Source organism: Panthera leo, chromosome D2, assembly GCF_018350215.1.
Source record: "Panthera leo isolate Ple1 chromosome D2, P.leo_Ple1_pat1.1, whole genome shotgun sequence".
Classification (NCBI taxonomy): domain Eukaryota; kingdom Metazoa; phylum Chordata; class Mammalia; order Carnivora; family Felidae; genus Panthera; species Panthera leo.
Window position 1 is genome coordinate 16,771,626 of NC_056689.1, and position 23,087 is coordinate 16,794,712.

The 23,087-nt window shown below is 43.5% G+C and overlaps 1 protein-coding gene across 3 annotated transcripts in view; it reads left to right on the top strand.

Annotated features, from left to right (window-relative positions):
• The first annotated feature begins 759 nt into the window (after window positions 1-759).
• EGLN1 (egl-9 family hypoxia inducible factor 1) overlaps window positions 760-23,087 on the top strand; it is a 57,406-nt gene continuing 35,078 nt past the window's right edge. The window contains exon 1 of one of the 3 annotated variants that reach the window (XM_042909067.1): window positions 760-1,983. In XM_042909067.1, coding sequence (XP_042765001.1) covers window positions 1,051-1,983 — 933 coding nt within the window. In that variant the 5' untranslated portion in view covers window positions 760-1,050. The remainder of the gene's footprint in view (window positions 1,984-23,087) is intronic. The other 2 variants (XM_042909068.1, XM_042909066.1) reach the window with 2 other exon arrangements.

The following is a 23,087-nucleotide window of genomic DNA, read 5'->3' on the forward strand; positions in this document are numbered from 1 at the left end:
GGCTTGGATGAACACCGCAGCAATAATTAGTACTTTTAACCATTTCAGGCCTCGAAACGGGGGCCGTGTTGGTGTGATGGGAAAAGCATCCTTGGAATCTGACAGAGTCTAATTCCTGGATTCCGTCCAGTCCTGCGTGACCTTGGGCGAGTTACTTTACTTCTCTGAATTTCCGTTTCCTCCTAGGCAAAAAACCAGGCGAGAGCCACCTTGCAGCGTAGGCTGGAGCGCGCCTAGCGCACACCGGGTGGGCCCTAAACAAATAGCAGCCATCTTCTGGTCCCCCGCTCGGCGCCGCAACCCCCAGCAGGTGTAGGCACCGTCCGCGGCGTAGGGCCCGGCGGCGGCCGAGCGGCCCCGCCCTTCCGCCCTCCCGGGCCTGCCCCTCGGCGTCCCCGCGCCGGCCTCCGCGTCCCGAGCCCGCCCCGGGCGGAGCCCGCAGAGGGGCGGGGGCAGGGCGCCGGGACCGACTCCGAGGCCCAGCCCCGCCGAGCCGCGTGCGGGGGAGCGGAGGCGGCCCCGGCGCCGCCCGCGCCCGAGCGTGTGTGCTCGGCCGCCGCCCCCTCGGCCCTCCCCTCGGCCCTCCCCTCGGCCCCCTCCGCCCTCGCGCGCCGCCCGCCCGGGTCGCGGCGGGGCCGTGGTGTACGTGCAGAGCGCGCAGAGCGAGTGGCGCCCGCACGCCCTGCGCTCTTCCACAGGCCGGGCCGGGCAGCCCCGGACGGTGAGGCGGCGGCGGCGGCGGCCGGGGCGGCCGATCTCGCGCGTCCGGGCCCGCGTGCCCGAGCGGAGGTCGCCGTCCGCCGCGCAGGCCGCGGTCCCTCAGCTCGCGGCAGCGATGAGGCGCTGAGGCGGCCGCCGGCGCTGCGCGGCAGGACCCGAGGACGAGGCAGCGGCCGGGCCGAGAGCGCGGGGCGCCGGCCTCCCTCAGGCGAGGAGTGGCGGGTGCGTGGCGCAGTGACGGCCTCTGCCGCTCCGCCCGTTCCCCGGCCCCGGGCGAGGCCCTCCGGCCGCCACCCGTCCTGCTCGGCCGCCGTCGCCAACGCCGCCGCCATGGCTAATGACAGCGGCGGGCCCGGCGGGCCGAGCCCGAGCGAGCGAGACCGGCAGTACTGCGAGCTGTGCGGGAAGATGGAGAACCTGCTGCGCTGCAGCCGCTGCCGCAGCTCCTTCTACTGCAGCAAGGAGCACCAGCGCCAGGACTGGAAGAAGCACAAGCTAGTGTGCCAGGGCGGCGAGGGCGCCCCGGGCCCCGGAGCGGGCCAGCACCGGCACCCCGGCTCCGCGCCGCCCGCCTCCGCGCCGCCGCCCAGGGCCGGCGGGGCCGGGGCCAGGGAGGCCAGGAAGGCAGTGCCGCGCCGGGACAGCGCCGCCGCCGTCGAGAATGCGGGCGCGCGGGCCGCCGGGGACGCGGCCAAGGCAAAGGCCAAGCCCGCGGCCGACCCCGCGGCGGCCGCTCCCCCGCTTCGCGCGGCTGCAGGCGGCCAGGGCCAGGCGGCGGCGGCGGCGGCGGCCGAGGTGGAGCCCGCGAAGGAGGAGGCGCTGGCCCGCGCGTCGCAGTACCAGGAGAAGGCGAACCTGTACCCGCCGAGCAACACGCCGGGCGAGGGGCTGAGCCACGGCGGCGGCCTGCGGCCCAACGGGCAGACGAAGCCCCTGCCGGCGCTGAAGCTGGCGCTGGAGTACATCGTGCCGTGCATGAACAAGCACGGCATCTGTGTGGTGGACGACTTCCTGGGCAAGGAGACCGGGCAGCAGATCGGCGACGAGGTGCGCGCCCTGCACGACACCGGCAAGTTCACGGACGGGCAGCTGGTCAGCCAGAAGAGTGACTCGTCCAAGGACATCCGAGGCGATAAGATCACCTGGATCGAGGGCAAGGAGCCCGGCTGCGAAACCATCGGGCGGCTCATGAGCAGCATGGACGACCTGATCCGCCACTGTAACGGGAAGCTGGGCAACTACAAAATCAATGGCCGGACGAAAGTAAGTGAGTGCTAGAGGGTGGCGCTGGACATCTCTTACTGGGCGGGCAGCCCCCCTGCCCGGCGACGGGACCGCTCAGGGCAGAGGAGCATGGCTTCTCTGTATAAAAGTAATTTCCTTCTTGTGTAGCACCCCCATAAGAAAAAGGGATATAATCCGTGCAGTAGGTGCTTATCTAGGTAGCTGCTTTCTCTGTGTCCACTATTTTCCACTTAACTGCCCGTTGACAGGCCTCTCTAAGTGCATGGTTTTGTGGCTAAACTTAGGCCCTCCCTTTCACTTGGCTTTTTTTCCCCCCTCCTTTTCCCTTGCACTGTTAGTCCATTCAAACCTGACTGGAGTTTTAAGCCTCCGGGTTTGGGGATATTAGGGTAGGACCCAAAGCAAGAGCTGGTTCTGGATATGCCTTGTGTCTGCATATGCCCCTCAATTCTCTGTGGTGTTGGAGCCAGGGGTCAGATTGTGGTTTACAGAGTGGAATGCTGTGTTTAGTTTAAGAATCTGCCAACTTGCCCACGAAAAGATAAACTTGAAATAGGCATGTAGTCCAAAGACTCCTCATATTCAGGAGCTTGGCTGCTCCCCTCTCACTATTGCTCTTTCCCCCCTTCCTGTCCCTTCTGTTTTGAAACCCACTACAAAAAACGGGGAAAGAAGTATTTCCGTCTTTAGACCTTTCAGTGTAGGTAGGTTACATTTTTAGCAGAGGTTTCCTTTATTTGCTTTGTTAGTGTAATCCTCCTGTTGAAAAAGCTGTGTTGTAGCTTCCTGGAAGAAAAAAACAACAACAACACGGAATTGGAGCAGGAGAGAGGGCTGGTTCTGAAGTCTCAATTTGGTGGAATCTCTTTGTTTTCTCTTGTTTTTCCCCAACAGATTCTTTAGTTCGTACCTACTCTAATCCTTCTTCTCTCCTCTAGATGGTAAATGGGAGACTCTTCCCTCCTTAATACTCTCTCCCAGTTCTTTTTCATTTTACTTTCCAGGTCTTAATCTTTTCTTTGTATCCGGCTCCTCCCCAGGCCACCCTGCTCCACCCTCCTCCACCATCAATCTCTGTCTGATTTTTTGAGTTTTGAGAGCTTGTCTTAGGAGATCGTCACATGTGTGTGTTTGTGCACGCATGCTGACTCTTGCCTCTGGTTCTTTTGTGTGTTGTCAGGGCGTCTTTTTTAGCTGTCGTTGTGGGTGACTCTCAGGCTGCCTGAAAGGCTGAGCATAAGGCAATGAGGAAAGTTCTAAACATGAAAATCTTGTGGGGGAAAATACAACGCCAAGTCTGATTTATATATTGCCGCTTTATTAGTGGATGAAGGCACAAGTCTGAAGGTCATGTAGTTTGAAAAAAAACTGAGCAGTTTCTTAATATTAAGCTGGAAGAGAAAAAGGGGTCTGATTAGACCTCAGTCTTGGTCTTCAATGAGAATTTCATTTATATTTAAAAAAAACAAAAAACTTTGTCATAGATCAGATCTGAATATAGTCACGGACTCTAGAGCAGGACAGGAACTAGCTTGAAGGGATATTAATATAGCTCTGTGCGGACTGACCAGAGTAGTTGAGGCATAAGCTTAAGGTGAAGTCCTGAAGAAGTTAATGTCCTAAATCTTCCTTGATCTGCTTTCCTTAGTTAATTTAGCTTTCCAAGTTAAGCTAAGCCCTCTCCTATTCTCCCTGTTTTCACCTGTCCTCAGGGAAGGGACAGGTGTTAGAGCTGTTAGTCAGCCCAGCTGTTAGAGAAGTTGCTTGTCATGGGGAGCTCCTTCCTCAGGTATCCCAGTGGCTGAAGGGAGCAGTAGTTGAGGTTTTAAATCACTTGACTGCACATACTGTCATATGATAAAGGACTTGCTGCAGGACGGTCAGACTGTTAAACTCTTTGGATTGATCTTTCCTTACATTAATTTTCAGGGCACAGTTTGAAAATCTGTGAGTTATTGTTGGGAATCCCCTTCATTGTATTTGGTTGAGAGAGTTTTTGTTAAGCGTGTTTAATCATGTAATTTTAGTATTGCTTAAAAAAACACCAAAAACAAATATCTTGCTGTGAGGGAATGGGAAGGCAATCAGATTATTAGTCACCGTACATTGAGCTAGCACAGTGGACTAGGCACCAGATTAAGCCCAGGAGAGACATGATCACAATAATCTTCATCCTATGAAGTAGGTAGTAGTATTCCTAATTTCCATTTGAGAAGGTTTCAGGTCTGACTCGCCTAAGGCCTACCACTTAATGATAACCTCACTGGGATTCAAATTTAGGTCCTTCAGATATCAAGCCCCAGGCTTTTCTACTACTGTGCATGCAGGTAGGATATAGATAAGATGAAGATTACCTAGCATACTGGAACTAAAATTTGGTAGATTTTATTGACAGTGGTAGTCTTGTATGTGAATAACTGTACTTTATGGTTGGGCTCTATAAACTTTTTATTAGGTGACTACACAGTGCTTATTTCAAATGTTTATTTCAGTGTCTGCAAAGCCATTTTAAAACTAGCTATTTCAGTGTTGGTCATTTCGGGATAACTTGTAAGAGGGGCAGAATATGGGTACACAGTGGGATTAGAGAGAGGGTCTTCAATGAAGAATTCTGTTGTCCTTTACAACACTAGAGTGATTTAAAAAGTTACTTGCGTCAAACGTGTAGTGTTTTTCTCACTTAGCTCTTCACAGCAACTCTGTGAAATAGATTGTTGATATGTTATTCCTGTGTGTAGGTTAGAAAAGTGAGTCTCAGGGAATCGTGCACTTGTTGGAAATCATGCAGCATACCAGGACTTAAACTGAAGTTTTCTGACCAAGATTCTGATGTCCTTTTTTATTTTTATTATCTACTGTGTGGTTTTGTGTGTCTGAGGGCCTGATAATCAGATGAGGTATAATTGGTTGTGGCTCATTGAGCGTTAGACTCTGATTTCCCCCAAGTTTCTACTTCAGGCATGCTTATCTGGCTCACTGTTTGTCCAACTGCTTTAAAAGAGGAATTGCAAGGGAAGGATGAAGTAATACACAAGGACACTGATGTAACCCGCGTCAAGTTTCCACTTTCTCTGGTCCTTTTATTGGGATTTTCCCCTCTTATGCCCTTAGACTGACCTTTGATCCTTTTTCCTTTCTCATACCCTTTCTTTAGCTGGCAGTGGTGTTTGGGCGGGAGAAATCATTGTCTGCTGATTTGTGGACTTAAGAATAAGGGCCTTGACTTGGGTGGAGATAGACAAGAAGCACAGACCAGCGGGGATTGCGGGGATCATGGGGAAATGCCGAACCTTAAGGGAGTGATAAAATAGGTTGAGGCTACGAAGAAGGCCATATATATCTAAGATTTTTTGTTAGTGTCGTAGTTGGTCTGCTGTGGCTGATTATGGCTTTTAGAGCAAAGAATAGGATGAGGATTATCATCACTGCTGTAGACATGTGACAGTCCTAGATGTTACAAACCAAACCAAACTTCCTTCTCAGTCCACTTCTGCCACTTTCCTCTGTACTCTTGACATCCACCATGTATAAAGGGGAGCAACCTGTTCAATGTTTTAATAGCGAAATCAGTCTTAAAGATCAAAGTCCGTTATTCTGTATGCAAAAAGGTTGAAAACATGGCAGCTGCAGTAATAACAGTTTCACTGTAGTGCTTTACAGTTAAAAGAGATTCATTTGGACTGAAAGAGTGGTCTTCATAGGTTGTTACGGAATCAAGGTCAACTTTGTAGGAAAATGTATAATGAGTTAGTTTGCATGTAGTTCACGTATAACGTAACTCCTTTAACTGTAAAGGAATTTCATTAAAAATCTTTTTTTTTTTTTTTTTTTTTTTTTTTTCAACGTTTTTTATTTATTTTTGGGACAGAGAGAGACAGAGCATGAACGGGGGAGGGGCAGAGAGAGAGGGAGACACAGAATCGGAAACAGGCTCCAGGCTCCGAGCCATCAGCCCAGAGCCCGACGCGGGGCTCGAACTCACTGACCACGAGATTGTGACCTGGCTGAAGTCAGACGCTTAACCGACTGCGCCACCCAGGCGCCCCTTTTAAAAATCTTTTTTAATGTTTATTCATTTTTGAGAGAGAGAGAGAGAGAGAGGGGCAGAGAGAAAGGGAGACACAGAAACCAAAGCAGGCTCCAGGTTCTAAGCCATCAGCACAGAGCCCAATGCGGGGCTTGAACTCAGGAACCGTGAGATCATGACCTGAGCTGAAGTTGGACGCTTAACCAACTAAGCCACCCCTGCGCCCTAAGGAATTTTATTTTAAATCAAAAGGAGTTTGGGGGCACCTGGATGGCTCAATCAGTCAAGCGCCTGACTCTTGATTTCGGCTCAGGTCGTGATCTCATGGTTCATGGGATCGAGCCCCGTGTTGGGCTCTGCACTGACAGCATGGAGCCTGCTTAGGATTCTCTGTCTCTCTCCCTCTCTCTCTCTCTCTCTCCCTCCCCCAACCTCTCCTCCCTCTCCCTCTCTCCCCCACTCGCATGCGTACTCTCTCTCTCAAAATTAGAAATTGAACAAAAAAAAACCTTTAAATCAAAAGGGGCTTTTTGTTTGCACGTTGATAATTCTTCACTCATCTATTACCTAGTAAGCTGCAAAAATATCCCATGAGACCTTAGTCACACAAGAGGACAGCATCTGAACGTGGAAGGAGGCTGGACTTTGTGCTGCTGTTCAGTCTGGCTGGGCTCCTGGATCAGCCACTGTTTCTGTGTCCTTGAGCCCCTTGCTTAATATTTCTGAGCTTCGGTGAATGACTCCATTTGCACAGTGGCGTTAAATCCATACCTGCCTTTTCTGCCTTGCGGGCTTGCTGTGAGGAGTACACATAATTATACATATAAAGGCACTTTTTAAAATTTAAAGCAAGGTTGTGAAACCTTTGTTAACTATTAGTCTTCTCATCATAAAAGTTTTCAGTTTTTCTGATTCTTTCTGGAAGAGTTCTATGCTTTTCCTGTGTTTTCCCCACTTATAACCCGGAGGGGAAGAGACCGAGAATGATCACCCATGTTTGACATGACCACTACCACTACCCCCCACCAACACATTCGTTTCTTTTTTAAACAGAGGAAATAAGTCCCAGAGAGGTTAAGTGACTTGTTCAAGGTCATAGAGCTCCTTACTGACAAATCAGACTGACGTTTGATTCACTTCTTTCTTACACCTGCAACTTTTTGCTGCATCTCTTGGAAAAATGGACATATTCCTACTTAACTAATTTTGGTGTATTTTATACCATTTTTGAGAATTGCTTGAACATTTATAACTTCCCTTTTCTTCTCCCTCTTATTCCTCTCATTGTACACTTTGGCTTATCTGACCTATTTAAAATTTTCCTCCTTTGGTTAATTCCTCCCTAATTTCCCCAGATGTTCTTTATTCACCTTCTTTTCTCTCCTCCAACATTCAATCCATTTTCCTGAAGGAGGCCTACCCTCTCATGTTTCCTTAGTAGGAACTGTCTTTCCATACTCTGCATTTCTGATTTACACTTTCATTCTCTGTTTTCCTCCCCCTTCCTTTTTTCACTATCAGACTGCAAATCTATGTTTGTTCATCTTCTCCAATGTTTTCTGAAGCCTGTGCCTTGCTGGTATGCCTTTTGGATAGTGTTATCAGCTTAGTCTTTTTTTTTTTTTTTTTTGAGAGAAAACATAAGGGAGAGGGGCAGAGAGACAGAGAATCTTTTTTTTTTTTTAATGTTTATTTTGTGTGTGAGAGAGAGAGAGAGAGAGCATGTGAGCAGGTGAAGGGCAGAGAGGGAGGGAGGGAGAGAGAATCCCAAGCAGGCTCCTTGTTTTCAGCACAGAGCCTGACGTAGGCTTGATCCCACAACCCTGGGATCATGACCTTAGCGGAAATCAAGAGTTGGATGCGCAACTGACTGAGCCACCCGGGTGCTCCTATTTAATGTTTTGCTTTGCTCCTGTTTCATTTTTTTTGCTTTAGACTTTAAAGTGAAACCAAATGTTTCAGTCCCTTTCATTTGAATCCGTGCTTAGAGGGTTTTCATAGATGCAGTTTACTGCTGTGCTTGCATTTTGCTACCATGCTTGTGTGCTGTCTCCTTTTCCACTGTGCCCTTGTTTCTGTACTTGAAACCCTGTAACTATGGGATGGCATTCCTGTCATTTATTGAACCATATTCCTAGCTTTTCTTGGACTCTTATTCCAGCTGAAAGCCTTCCGTTCTGAAAAACAAAACAAAACAAAAACAAACAAAAGAGTCTTCCCTTAAACTATTTTTTTTTTTTTTTTTGCACTTGTATTTCCTGGTCCAAACTCTGAACTGTTCTGCCACCTTTATGGGAATGTCTTCTACTTTGTTATCACATTTTCCCAGAACCACCTCACATTTCTGTTTCCAAAGAGCTTAAATAGTATCTGTAGTCTCTATTTGCTCATTAACACCGCTAGAACCTTTTCATGTGTTTGGAGTCCTCATTTTCCTTACTCAGTGTCCCAAATCCCATTTCTTTACAAGAGTGAAATGTATGTATTCTTGGTTCCCCCTTATTCCTGTCCTCTGAGTCCTGTTTTGATAATCTCTTCCGTCCTTCGTTCATTCACCAAATATGAAGTGAGTACTTTGCGGTTCTAGGAGTTAGGATTACCTTAACAACAACAAAAAAGCCCTCGTTCTCACGGGGCTTAAATTCTACTTGAGGTGGGTGAAAGGTGGGGAGAGACTGTCAATAAACAAGTGTGTAAGTAAATATACAACATGTTAGGTGGCAGATATTAAGGCAGAAGGTAAACAAGGCCAACATTAAGGCAAAAAGTAAACAGGGGGTACTCTCTTAGGATCCATAAAGTAGTAAGATGATATTTAAGGAGACGCTTGAACAAAACGAGGACCTGGCTTATGTGCATACATGCAAGAAGAACATTGAAAGTAAAGATACTACAGAGCAGGTACAACAGTGCTCGGTGTGTTGGGAATACTGTGGTTAAAGCAGAGCGAGGGAGGGGGTGTGGCAAGGATGCAATCAGTGAAGCAGTGGGAGAAGAAGGAAGAGCAGTTCAGGTAGGATTTTGCCTCGTGGTCAGGAACGGTGGGTTTTATCCTAGGTGACGGGGAGGCCATTGGGGAGTTTGTTTTAAAAGCTCTCTGTGGCTGCTGGGTTGGAGTAGACTGGAGGGGAGCAAGAACACCAGTGAGGGAATCCTTGTAGTCGTCTAGGCTCTAGAAGACGGTGGCTTAAATCGGAGTAGCGACTGCAGACATGGTGAAAACGGGTTGGGTTCTGGGTATATTTTCAAAGTAGAGTCCATGAGATTCGCTGATGGATTTGACGTGAGGTGTGAAAGAAAGGAAGGCGTCAGAGTGACTCCAAGGGTTTTGGCTTGAGCATTGGGAGGAAGTAATTATTATTTTGTTTTGCCCTAACTCTCTGCCTTTCTTCTCTTGCCCCACTTTTTCAGTTTCTATTTATAGCAGCTTGTTGACACTTATTTTGCAGCCAGAGCTACAGAAAAAAGTTCTGCGCTCTTCTTTTGCACATTCCTTCAAGTTGGCTGTGCTGGCTGCTACCGTTGTTGACCTTACAGCCCATCTTTTCTTCTCCAGAGGCTTTATGGCTTCCTTGCACAGTGTGCGCTCCCGTCAGCCCTACCTCGGGGGCTGCCTGCAGGGATTGCTGCGGGAAACCTTGCCGCATTTCTGGTGCTGTCCGCAAGCCTGGCTGTGCCTTCTTGCGTGAACTGCTCACTTAAGATGGCTTACAGATACAAATCATGTAAAAAGAATTACACGGATTGGGAAAGTCTAGGGAAACACTGGGGAAAATTGAATGGTTCAATGTGAGAGACAAGCAAAGATGTAGATTAAATGTCCAGATAAAGTCAGAAATAAAACACCTTCATGTAAATATGCTGTGGAAACTCAAACGACAATAGAAAATTGAGAAGAGCTAGAAGGGATATAAAATATCAAAAGTAATCCCATTGACATATAGAGATAACACAGGATGATGTGATAGCTTCCTGTAGTAAGGAAGGAGGGGATAAATTTATGATCGCTTGGGGACCATATTCAGTGGTCTGAAAAGAGGCCAGAGAAATAGTTCTCATACCCTTATTGATAAGTTCCCATTAGAATATTGTATCCAGGACTTTGAAGGATAAGAAGCCTTGGTTTTGACTCCAGGGTGAGGGGAGGGCCCAGAAGTATGGTTGAACATTAGGTTATTGTGTATGAAATGGTTTTAAAATTTTTAAACCTGAAGAGTCGAACATGAGCTTATAGAATCCAGGAATCTGTACTCTCAATTTAATTCAAACAACTTCAGTTTAGGACTAAATAATAAAACCTAGGTAGGAAATAGCAGATCTAGCCAATTAATTGGAAAGGTCTAATAAGGATTTTGGAGTAATCAGAGATTGACCATGCATCTGAATTTTTTCTCAGTATAGGTACTCAGTTCTCATCTATAAATGGTAACTAGAAGTTCAGAGTCTATAGTTTTGTCTTATAATTATCCTTCATTCTAGCTCTAGAAAGTTTTTACCTTCTGTTGTGCCTTCCTCTGACTTCTTAGCACTATTCCTCTGAAATAGGTGTCTTAAAAGTTACTTTTTTTTTTTTAATGTTTATTTATTTTTGAGAAAGAGAGACAGAGTGCGAGTGAAGAGAGGGAGACACAGAATCTGAAGCAGGCTCTAGGCTCCCAGCTGTCAGCACAGAACCTGACGCAGGGCTCGGACTCAGGAACCGTGAGATCATGACCTGAGCCGAAGTCCGACACTTAACCGACTGAGCCACCCAGGCAGCGCTAACTATAGTTTTTTCTTGAAGTTCAGTTCTTAATTTTCTCCTCCTTGCTGTCAGAAGACACAGGTAGGGAGAACTTGAAACATCTCTGTTTCTATACTTTTCTTTTGCCTATTGCTACATAACAAACTACCCCAAAACGTAGTGACTTAAAACAGTACGGATTTATTATCTCACAATTCCTGTAAATCAGGAATCTGGGCACAGCCTAGCTTCATCCTTGCCTTCGCTGTTCCTCAAGATGTCGGCAAGGGTCTGCACTCTCCTACCAAGGCTTGAATGGGGTGTGTCTGCTTTCAAGCTCACTCTCTGGATGTTGGGGGCGTTCATTTTCTCATGGGTTTTTGGACTGAGGGCCTCAGTTCCTTGCCATGTGGGTCTCTCCAACACAGGAACTCGCTTCATCAAAGCGTGCAAGCCAAGAATGCCCCAGCAAGACTGAAGTCGCAGGCTTTTGCAGCCTAACCACGGAGACATCCATCACCTGTACAGGATTCTTTTGTTAGCAGCAAGTCACGAGATTGATTCCACACTCAAGGGGAAGGAATTACACAGGGTGTGAATGCCATTTCTTAAGTTGTCTCTTCCTTTGCCACGTGTGCCCCTTAAATGTTACTGTTCTTCATGGTCTGTGGTTTGTCTTCTCTCTTTGCTCTAGTCAACACATTTTTCTCCCTGGCTGATTATCACTTTGTGCTTGGGAAGCTCACAGGTTCTTAGGGTAGTTTGCCTGTGTTCAAAGCCTGGTTTAGCTACTTAATTGTGCTCTGATTTTAGGCACATTTTCTAACAATTAAAGCATCAGCTTCCTCATTGGTATAATAGGAGTTAATAGCGCCTAATTCAATAATGTTTGTTTGAAGATAGATGAGATAATGCACGAGAAATGCTGAGCAGGTGATCAGTTAGTGCTCATTTAATATTAGTTGTAACTGTAATAATAATGGAAGGAGGAGGACGAGGAGAGGAACAACCATGACTTCAGCTAGCAGGATTTGTCAGAGTCCTCGATCTGGCCTTACCCTGGCATCTGCAGAGGACTAATGGATACCTTCACCTGAATGTTCTGGAAGTACTGCAAACTCAGCATGGTTAAGACTGAAGTGCCCTCCCAAGTTTCCTCTTGGAGGGGATGAGGGTTGGTGGGGCTATGTGGTGGGGAGAGTGGGGGAGCAGGTTTAAAATTGGTCCTGTCTTTGAACTGCATTTATGTTTTCAACAACTATTTACAGAGTGCCCAGTATATGCCAGGGTCAGTGCTAGGCAAGTCAAGGTCATTCTCTCTGCCATTCTGGAGTTTTATTGTCCGAGGGGAGACAACCTTGAGCCAGCAATGCCATGTGTGGTGGATGTTGATCAGATGTACGAGGTCCTATGGGAGCTTGTTCGAGGGGCCCTAATAGCCTGCACGCCAGAGAAGGTCTCCCGGAAGAAGCAGTTCTTTAGACTGATGCTTCCAGCAGTTCAGTCAGTTTCAGTGGAGGAAGTCCATTGAAAGTCTCCAGGTCTGAAAAGAGCATGATGTTTCAGAAGAACATACCTTTTTTTATGACTATGGGAATTTTACCTATTTAAAAATTATTTCCTACCTGTGTCTTGTCCCTGTTTCCATTTACACTGCCCTACTGAGACCCACCTTCTTTTCTGTCTAGATGATTACAAAAGTCTATTTTTTTTTTCTCTTTTCATGTGTTTCCTTTCCTGTCCATTCTCTCTTGGTGTTACGTTCCGAAAACACAGATCATGTTGTTGTCCTGCTTGAAAATATTTGTTTCCTCCAGAGTCTTGATATGCCATACAAATTTTTTTTAAAAAAACATCATTTCTCATCATATACTTTCTACTCCTGCCACCGGAGCCTTCTGGCAGGTTCCTTGAACCTGCATTTGCTTTCTGCCTCTGTCCATTTCCCTGGCTCTTTCTATGTGGAAAGGTGGTAGGGGGGTTTCTGTGAGTGGAGTCTTGCCCCAGTTCCGCTAAGCAGAGTTACAGTTCTATCCTGTGTGTTGCTGTGACACTTCTTATCAAGGATAGCGTGCTTTCTACAGTGGTGGGACTCCTGTCCTAAACGTGAGCCACTTGAGGATGGGACCCCTGTCTTATCCGTGCTGCACAATGCTCATCAGGTGAGGCGTCCAGTAAGTATCATATTTAAATTTCCACTGCCCTATTTTGATTACTTTGCACCTGGATTGTTACACAGTATTATTATTTGTTTCTTAATTCACTCTTTTCCATGTACTACTTGTATCCATCTTTTATAAATTCAACATTTGTCAAAAGCTTACTCAGAAATCTCCTGAGTTTCATTTAAAAAAAATTTTTTTTAAATATTTTTATTTATTTTTGAGAGAGAGAGACAGAGTACAAGCGAGGGCGGGGCAGAGAGAGAGGGAGACACAGAATCCGAAGCAGGCTCCAGGCTCCGAGCTGTCAGCACAGAGCCCGACGCGGGGCTGGAACTCATGAACTGTGAGATCATGACCCGAGCTGAAGTTGGACGCTACGACTGAGCCACCCAGGGCGCCCCATCTCCTGAGTTTTATTTAAAGGAGACAGTTTGATTCTTATGCACATAATGCTCACCGATGGCCTACAAGCACACCATCTGTCCGTTGGTCTTTGCTTCTCCTCTTTGACAAACGCGCTACTTCTGCCAGCCTGTTTTCTTCCTGTTGCCCTTCTCACTCCGCCCAGCACATCTGTGAATTCTTTGACTGGTTTATGATTCGCACACCCTGCTCCAGCCATTTAAATCTTTTGTGTTCTTTAAGACCTCGCTTAAATCCCATTCCCAAATATCTCCTTGAACACCGTGCCTCCACCGATCTCTCTTCTCAAAAACTTTGTATACCATTTATTCCTGACGGATCTTCTCCAGAAAGAAGGGCAGAGGGGCTGTTTATATAGCGTTCTGACTTATGCAAAGCACCTTTTGTTGTTGTTCATGGTTTTTATTATTCACATATGAACACTTAGTCGTACCCAACTGCCCTGCACCACAGCACACCTCACCCTGCTCCCCCTTATTTCCGTCTCATTTCTAAATCTACAGTAAGGGGTTTAGAAAGTCCATGAGGGCTTCTGTCCTATCGTGCTCAGCTTTCCTTTTTGTGCTTACTGTGCTGCTTCTAGTCCCTATTTTTCCAGATAAAAATAACCCAGGCCAATATGGCCTAAACTATTTTTAACTCCTAAGTCTGGGTGCTGTGAAGATAAAATGAAGTTTCATGCCATTGCCTAGGCCCAAAGTCAGTTGATCGGGTTACAGATGGCTGTAGAATCCTGCCCGTCCGTGAATCTCAAGGGGGACGGGCCTGCGTGCGTATCTTCCCTCCCTCTCCCCCACCAGTGGCATGAGAATCCCCAGGGAACATGCGTCACTTCAAAACAAAGCAACATAATAAACATGATGTTGAAAGTGACCCCTTGTGTATTCTTCTGCATGACCTGGAAGAGAGAAGCTTATGGCTAGCAAGCTGACACGAAGTTCAAGTTGACATTGATACCACATGATTAATATCCAAAGTAAAAATTTTCAAGAGCAAACTTTGAAACTTCTAAAATTATCCTACTTTTGATTTGGTTTTAGAACTATGTTCAGAATTTCAAATAACATTAAAGATGGTTTAAGAGTGATATTTAACACCAGAGGACATGGGTTAAACAAGGTGAGACATACTTCTTTATGATCAGAAAACCTGTGACTTTAGCCACATTCAAGCATTCAATCAGTTTGGGGGAAACTGTTGACTTAACTGTTCCAAGAGGGCACCAGTAGTGCCGATGATGGAAACCCGTCAGTGTCATGGTCATTTGAATTTGGCCTTGAAACGTATTCGGACATTCGTATGCTTAAAAAGAGTTGCATTTCCTAATTTTGCTGAATTTTGGTACTTAAAATGTGTTTTCCTTCTCTGAGTACAGTTTTGGGGTTGGTAAGGAAGGGAACCTGAGATTTCATATTTACTGCAGATAATTCATGTGTGAAAGAATGGTTGTAGTTTTGGTGCATACAGCCTGGAGTATTGTGTATTTTTTGAATAAAGAAAACTTAGACTAAAAATCATGTATAATAATAAAATAGCATCCTTCCCCAATAGCTTAGGAGTTTTTTTTTTTTTTTCAAAGTAATTATGCATGTTAGTGGTTTATAACTTTGTATTGCTTCTGGACCCCTTGGGGAATCTAATGGAAGCTGTGCAGTTTTTTACCCTAATGAAGAACATGCATGTAAAGTTTTGCTTATTATAACACGTATCATAGACCCAACATTAAGAACACTTGTTACAAGAAGAGTTCTAAAAGAGTAAAACAAACATTTTTAAGCATTTAAAAATTAACTGTTTATGGTAGAGTGAATTTCTTATTTCTTTTATTTAAAATTTTTTTTAATGTTTATTTTTGAGAGAGAAAGAGAGACAGTGCAAGCAGGGGAGAGGCAGAGAGAGAGGGAGACACAGACTCCAAAGCAGGCTTCAGGCTCCCACCTGTCAGCACAGAGTCCGACACGGGGCTTGAACTCAGGAACCATGAGGTCATGACCTGAGCTGAAGTCAGATGCTTAACCAGCTGAGCCACTCAGGTGCCCCCAGGTTTCTTTATTTATTCAGTTGCTGTTCCTCCCCTGTGTCTGTAGAACTGTGCCTTGGATTTCCCCCCCATGGTAGTACTCAAGTTGTAGAGACCCAGATAATGGGATATACATTATAATTTAAAACTAGTGGTGTATATGTATGGACTTCTGAAAGATGTTTGCCTCATACAATCTGAATGTAATAAAACAAAACAAAGTTAACTGGCATGTACCAAGGTGGAAACCATAACCTTAGTACTTCTCTAAGCAGGTGCTGGGTTAAGCCTTGCTTTAGTATTCTAGATGTACAGTTCCATAAGATTGAGAACCTTTACCAGAAATGATTAACACTGCATTGTGTTTCTTTCTCTCTTTTCTCTTCCCTTTATACTGTATTCCCTGCTCCCATTGCGTGCGTTCATGTGTCTTTTGCTTTTATTTTGGTTTCTTACTTGTAACTAGCATTTCAGTAAGATTAATTTGAATTTTTAAAAAATAAAAACCTCAGTAACAGTGCACCAGGGGCCCAGGAGTAGGGGTACTCTCTTACTAATAAAAATGAAACTAGAATTTATTGGTTGGTTTTATTTATATTAAAAATAGTTCCTAGAATTGTTAAGATCTAAAGCATCTCTTGATAGTTTTGGTAGAAAGTATCTTTAAAATATGTAAGAACAATTTGTTCATATTGTTAGTTTCCAGGAACTGTGTTTTGATGTTGCATGACAACAGTGAGGTATTTCTCTAGTGTATACTTACTGTAAAGGTTCCTGCAGGTGTTTCTTTGCTTAGAATTGTCTCGAGAAAGGGAGGACAGTAGGGAAAAGAGGTGATTGTTGACAGGAGCCAGGAATGGGAATAGACTGGCCACCCTGCTCTGGGTTCTTGTCCTCTGTCTCTCAGTGCTGAGCGAATCACTCAGCATCTCTCCCAGTTACTTTATCGATGCAGTGGGAATCATATTGACCTAGTTAAAGGAGATACGTTGAATAATTGATTATTGTAAGAAGTTTTTTACATTTTTTTAAATTATTATTATTTTTTTAAGATTTTATTAAGTAATCTCCACACCCAGTGTAGGGGCTTGAACCCACAAGACCGAGATCAAGAGTCGCACGCTCTCACCAACTGAGCCAGCCAGGAACCCCCGTAAGAAACTCTTAAAAAAGTGATTATATTTTTAGCTTTCTGCAGCACCTTTTCAAATTGTTAGGACTTGGCCTTGACTCTAGACCTTTGTTCTCCTGCCTCATGTTGATTAACATTAGCATCACAAGTTAAAGTTCAGTTGTAGATTCTGAATTCTTGACTTGTCTTTAATGGGATACCAGAACCGTATTTTTATTTTGGGGTTCTTTTTTGTTTGTTTTATTTTATTCCCAGTTAGTTAACATACATTGTTACATCAGCTTAAGGTGTATGATATAGTGATTCAACAATCGTATACATTATTCAGAGCTCATCATGGTAAGTATATTCTTAACCCCTTCACCTAGTTCATCAGTCCCCGCCACCCACCTCCCCTCTGGTGGCCATGAGCTTGTTTTCTATAGTTACAGTTTTTTGGTTTGTCTCTTTTTTTTCTTTGTTCATTTGTTTTGTTTCTTCAATTCCAAATAGGAGTGAAATCATATGGTATTTGTCTTTCTCTGACTGACTTACATTGCTTAGTATTATATTATACTCTCTAGCTCCATCCATGTCGTTGCAAATGGCAAGATTTCATTCTTTTTATGGCTGAGTAATGTTCCATTATATATATACGTATACACACACACACACACACACACACACACACACCCCACATCTTTGTCCATTCATGTATCAGCTGAATGGATACTTGGGCTGCTTCCTTATTTTGGCTATTGTAAATAATGCTGCAATAAACATAGGGGCGCATATATCTTTCCGAATTAGTATTGTTGTATTCTTTGGGAAAATACCCAGTAGTGGAATTACAGGATCTTAGCGTAATTCTATTTTTAATTTTTTGAGGAACCTCCATACTGTTTTCCACAAGTGGCTGCACCAGTTTGCATTCCTTGCAGCAGTGCACAAGGATTCCATTTTCTCTACATTCTCACCAACACTTGTTTCTCGTGTTTTTGATTTTAGCCATTCTGACAGATATGAAGTGATGCCTCATTGTAGTTTTGATTTCTAATTCCCTGATGATTAGTGATGTTGAACATCTTTTCATGCATCTGTATGTCTTCTTTGGAGAAATGTCCGTTAATATCTTTGGCCAAGTTTTTAATTGGATTATTTGGGTTTTTTGGTGTTGGATTATATTTTGGGGATACTAACCCTGTATCATATACGTCATTTGCAGATACCTTCTCCTCTTCAGTAGGTTGTCTTTTAGTTTTGTTGATTGTTTCCTTTGCTGTGCAGAACCTTTTTATTTTGATGTAGTGCCAAGAGTTTATTTTGGTTGTTTTTTTCCCTCGCCTCCGGAGACTTATGTAAGAAAATGTTGCTACGGCCAATATCAGAGAAATTACTGCCTGTGTTCTCTTCTAGGATTTTTATGGTTTCAGGTCTCACATTTAATCCATTTTGCTTCTTAATCCATTTTGAATTTATTTTTATACATGGTTTGAGAAAGTGGTCCAGTTTCATTCTTCTGCATGTAGCTGACCAGGTTTCCCAACACCATTTGCAGAATCTTATTTTTAATTAAAATGTATTTAATGTTGATTAGGCAGTTGGCACATAGCCTTGACACTGTAAAAAAAGAAATGGTCCATTGATAAGGGCATCTTGCACTGAATTTCAGGTAGTTGTGTTACATCATGGATAATGAAATAACAGACAGGGACACTTTGATCAAAGCATTTCTCTCTCTCTTGGCCCTCTTTTCCCCCCACTGTCTTCACTCTGCCACTCTATGTCCTCTTAGCAGAATGAAGTCAGATGGCAGTGAATATTTTATTTATTATTAATTTAATTACTTAAGGTGCATCTAAAAAATTGAATCTTTTAGGTGTTAATTTTAGAAGCTAGTCATGCATACAAATTAGCTAGTGCCTATAAAATGATTGGATCAGATCTCGCACAAGTGAGTTTATACTTATTTTATAGTTTTTATTGGTGATGTACACATAGATCCGGTTGTTTTGTAATCTGTTGGTATTAGTATTTCTTTTATTTACCATAGTGTCTATGGCTTAATAAGCTTTTATTTCATTATTTTTTTATGTTCATTTGCTCTTGAGAGAGGGAGAGAGTGCCCGCACATGAGCAGGGGAGGGGCAGAGAGACCAGGACACAGAGTCCGAAGCAGGCTCCAGGTTATCAGCTGTCAGCACAGAACCTGACGTGGGGCTCAAACTCATGCAGGATGAGAGATCATGACCTGAGCGGAAGTCTGCCGCTCAACCAACTGAGCCACCTAGGCACCCCAACAAAAAGCTTTTAAAACAAAATCCTAAAAGTTAATTCTTAATTCCCTAAAATGATGGAAAGTGTTTGGCGTTAACTAGTTGTTTTTCAGCCATGCTTTATGGCTTCTTTTTACCCTTAATGTATCATATCATCTTGTGGCTGTCATCAATTCCTAGAGTTACTTTGGTGTCTGCTCTGTTGAATTTAACTCATGATATTTGTGCTCATAGTGAAAGATGCATTTTAAGAAGCCTGTGTTGCCCTTGATTTAAGAAATTGCTTGGGGATGCCTGGGTGGCTCAGTCAGTTGACTCTTGATCAGCACCTCAGGTTGTGATCCACCGTCGTGAGATTGGAGCCCCGTGTTGGGCTGTGTGCCGAGCGTGCAGCCTGTTTGGGATTCTCTCTCAGTCGCCCTCTCTCTCTCTAAATAAACAAATAAATAAACATTAAGAAATTGCTTGTAGATTCCACACTTTTTTTTTTCTAAAATTGATCGTTCTTGACAGTTGAAACATGAAACCATTGAAACCTTGCATATTATAGGAAGCAGCTTTACTATGTTTTGACTCTGGTTAAGATTATTTTAGTTGTTTACAAAGGAAATAAAACTTACTTGAAAATAAGGAATGGAAGGGCAAGTGAAGTTAAACGGCACGTGTCCATAACTGAATTTTTCTTATAGCAATATATCTATCCAGATATTATAGAAGAGTAATTGCTTTGAATTTCACAAATACTTTGGATAATTTAATTAATATAGCTTAAATACGTGGTAATTTTAAGACTTTTTTAATGTTCATTTATTTTTTTGAGAGAGAGGGGGGAGACAGGATCTGAAGCAGGCTCTGTGCTGTCATGGCAGAGCCTGACATGGGGTTCAAATTCAGGAACCGTGAGATCAGGACATGAGCCGAAGTTGGACGCTTAAATGACTGAGCCACCCAAGTGCCCCAGCTTTATGTGTTTCTGATGAAAAATAATACAGTGCTTCAAAATACATGAAGCAGAAACTGATGGAATAGAAAAAAGCAATAGACAAATTAAAAATTAAAGGTGAAGATTTCAGTGCTTAGTTCTAGTCATTGTTATAGCTATAACAGTTATGTGTAAAATAGAGGAAAATCAATAAGGGTGAGAAGACTTCATCACTGTCAACCAACTTGACCTAATTGACATCTGTTGAAAACAGAAAATCTTTGTGACCTTGAGATAGGCGGAGATTTTTCAGGACAAAACAAAAAGATGAACCATAAAAGAAAAAAACCGACAAATTAGACTCTAAACATGAAAGCCTTTTGCTTATAGAAAAATGCCGCTTAAAAAAAAAAGATGATATTTTCTCTCTTTTGAGAGAAAATGTTTATAAAACATAATATCTAATAAATCTGGAATATATGCTTTTTAAAAAATATAAGCATATATTGTAATCTACATATACAGACATAAAACAGGAAAGAAATAACCACTGTTAATGTCTTAATATTTACTTTTTCTCTCTCTGGGTTTTGCTATTATGGCTAACTTGTTCTTCTTCATAATTTGCTCTTAAGCTTTTGTTACTTAGTTTTTGTGTTCTTTTATGAAAAATTTCTTTAAATGGGGGTTGCCTGGTTGGCTCAGTCAGTTGAGCCTCTGACTTTGGCTCAGGTTATGATGTCACGGTTCATGGGTTCAAGCCCTGTGTCGGGCTTTGCTGACAGCTCAGAACCTGGAGCCTGCTTTGGATTCTGTGTCTCCCTCTCTCTCTGCCCCTCCCCCACTCATGCTCACTCGCTCTCTCAAAAAATGAGTAAACATTAAAAAAATTTTTTAAAGGCAAACAGCAGTCAAGGTGATTCATTAGATATTGGAGTCATGGAGATAGATGAGTCTGCTCGCTTAGGTAACAACAGAGAGCTGGTAGAGAAAAATCCTGTCGTGTTTTCCATTCTCCCGTAAATGTCTCTCTGTTTTTTCTCCTTGGTTGTAGGTAGGATCCAGTTCATTGCAGACTGTTCGACTGAAAGCCTTAGTTTCTCACTGGCTGTTGGCTGGAGGACTTTCTCCTTCCCTTGATCTTTTGTAGAGTAGGAAATATGGACAGTTTCACAGTGTGGCAGCTGCTTCCCTCAGAGTGGGCAAGTGAGAGAGGGTGAGAGGTTTAAATATTTCTTATAACTCGGTAATAAGTGAAACAACTTAGGAGAAAATAGGCAAAATATTTGAGCAGGTATTTCACAAGAGAAGATATATAAATGACCAAATATGTGAAAAGATTCTCAGTATATCATTGGTTGTTAGGGATATGAAAATTAAAAGTGCAACGAGATACCGTTGTACATACACTAATATGGCTAGAACTTAAAATCCTGAGAGTACCAAATTTTGGTAAGGATGTAGCAAATACAACTGGAATCCTTCTACACTGATAGATTCGTTACTTGAGAGAATGCAAAAGGGAATGCCACTTTGGAAAACAGGTCGGCCATTTTTCTAAAGAGTCTAAATATAGACTCTTCTTATGGCCCTACGTATCTAAGTATTTGCTCCTAAGTACCCACCTAGAGAAATAAAAACATGTCCACACAAAGACTTGAGTATTATTATTCACCATAGTCAAAAACAGGTAGCAACCCGAGGGGCCATCATCTGGTGACTGGATAAATAAGATGTAGTGCGTGATGCAGTGGGATCCTGTTCAGCCATAGAATGAAACGAACTGTACTCTTGGGCAACAACTTGGATAAATCTCAGAAACATCGTGCCAAGGGAGAGATCGTACTATCAGCTATTTCGCTACTTGTAATGGAAGTTTGTGTTCTGATTTTTTGCTATGGCCTTAGATACCCTTGAAGATACCCACAGTTTTTGTAAGAAAAATTTCCAGTAGTAGAATTGCTGGGTTAGAGAAGGTTTTTATATGTTTATATGGCCAGCATTACTGAATGCTTATGTACCAAGCATGTTTGTAAGTACTCTTTCCACCCAGATTATCTTGTTCAGTTCTCATAACAACCATAGAAAGTAGAGGTACTATTATTTCCCTCATTTCTCACTAGAGGAAACTAAGGCACAGAAAGATTTTTTTTTAAAAACTTGTTTCAAATCACACAACTAGGAAGTTAGAGAGCCGGGGCACAAATCAGGATAGTGTGCTTACAGAGCTATTTATGCATGTTTTGAGGGTATTGTATTTGTTTTCAGGTCCCCTACTTGATCTTGCTCTGTGCATTACAGAAATTTCTTAATTTTAGGAAGTTGAGGATAAGCCAAGTGTTTATCAAATGAGTCTTTCTCTTTCCTTACTGAAGTAATTTCAGAAATGTACCATTGGAATGTTGTTTAATTGCAACATAGACAAGCTCATACTCAAGGAAAATACCAACCATTCACTTAAAGGAACATTCTTTTGAGAGTATACAAATATACTATGCAATTCTTTGAGCTGGTTTTTTCATGCAGATTGTATAAAGGTATCAGATAGTAAAATCCATGTTAACCTCAAACACTTATCAAGATACTGTTTTTTTGGGTTTTTTTTGTTTTATTTGAGAGAGCGTGCACGCACATGAGCAGGGGAGAGGGACAGAGGGAGAGAAAGAGAGAGAATGCCAAGCAGGCTCCACACTCAGTACGGAGCCTGATGTGGGGCTCGATCCCAAGACCCAGGGATAATGACCTGAGCCAAAATCAAGAGTGGGACACTCAACCCACTGAGCCACCCAGGCGCCCCAAGATAAGGTTTTCAAATAGGCAGTGTGTGCAGAGGGTGTTGTAGTCCTTTTGGCGTGTAAGTTTTGCACCAGAATCACGTTAATGTCAGGGGCCTGCTGTACATCTCCTGAATCAGAGATTTTGAATCCAGAGTGAAGGCCAGACAACTTCATAGAACTTCACAGAAATTGATTCACATTTGGGTCTGAGGAAAATAGTATAGGACATACTGTTAATCAGTAAGGGATCTTAAAAATGTAATGTCCGATATATGAGATACCCAAAGGATGTTTATTAACTATCCTGAACACTTCTTAACCCAACGATTTGCAAAGAAAAAAGATCTTTTCATTAACTAAAATAATGGGTTTACATATTCTTGATTGCATTAATCCCATAAATTGCTATTTTCTCACCTCCCCCCGCCCATGTCTTCTACAAGTAGATGATACTATCTGCCTTTACTTGTTCGTCACTTACTTATTCTTAACCTCTCTCATAATGTGGCATGTGCCTTCAGGCACTGTACTGAAATTCATCTTCTGAAAGTTGTTATTCCCCTCTTACAAGAGGACCTGTCCTTTTCTGTCTCCCACCTTTTCTCTTTCCCACCTTTTCTCTCCTTAGCTACCCTGTAGCGCTTGACCCCAGTATTATGTGGTGTATTGGTTGGGGAG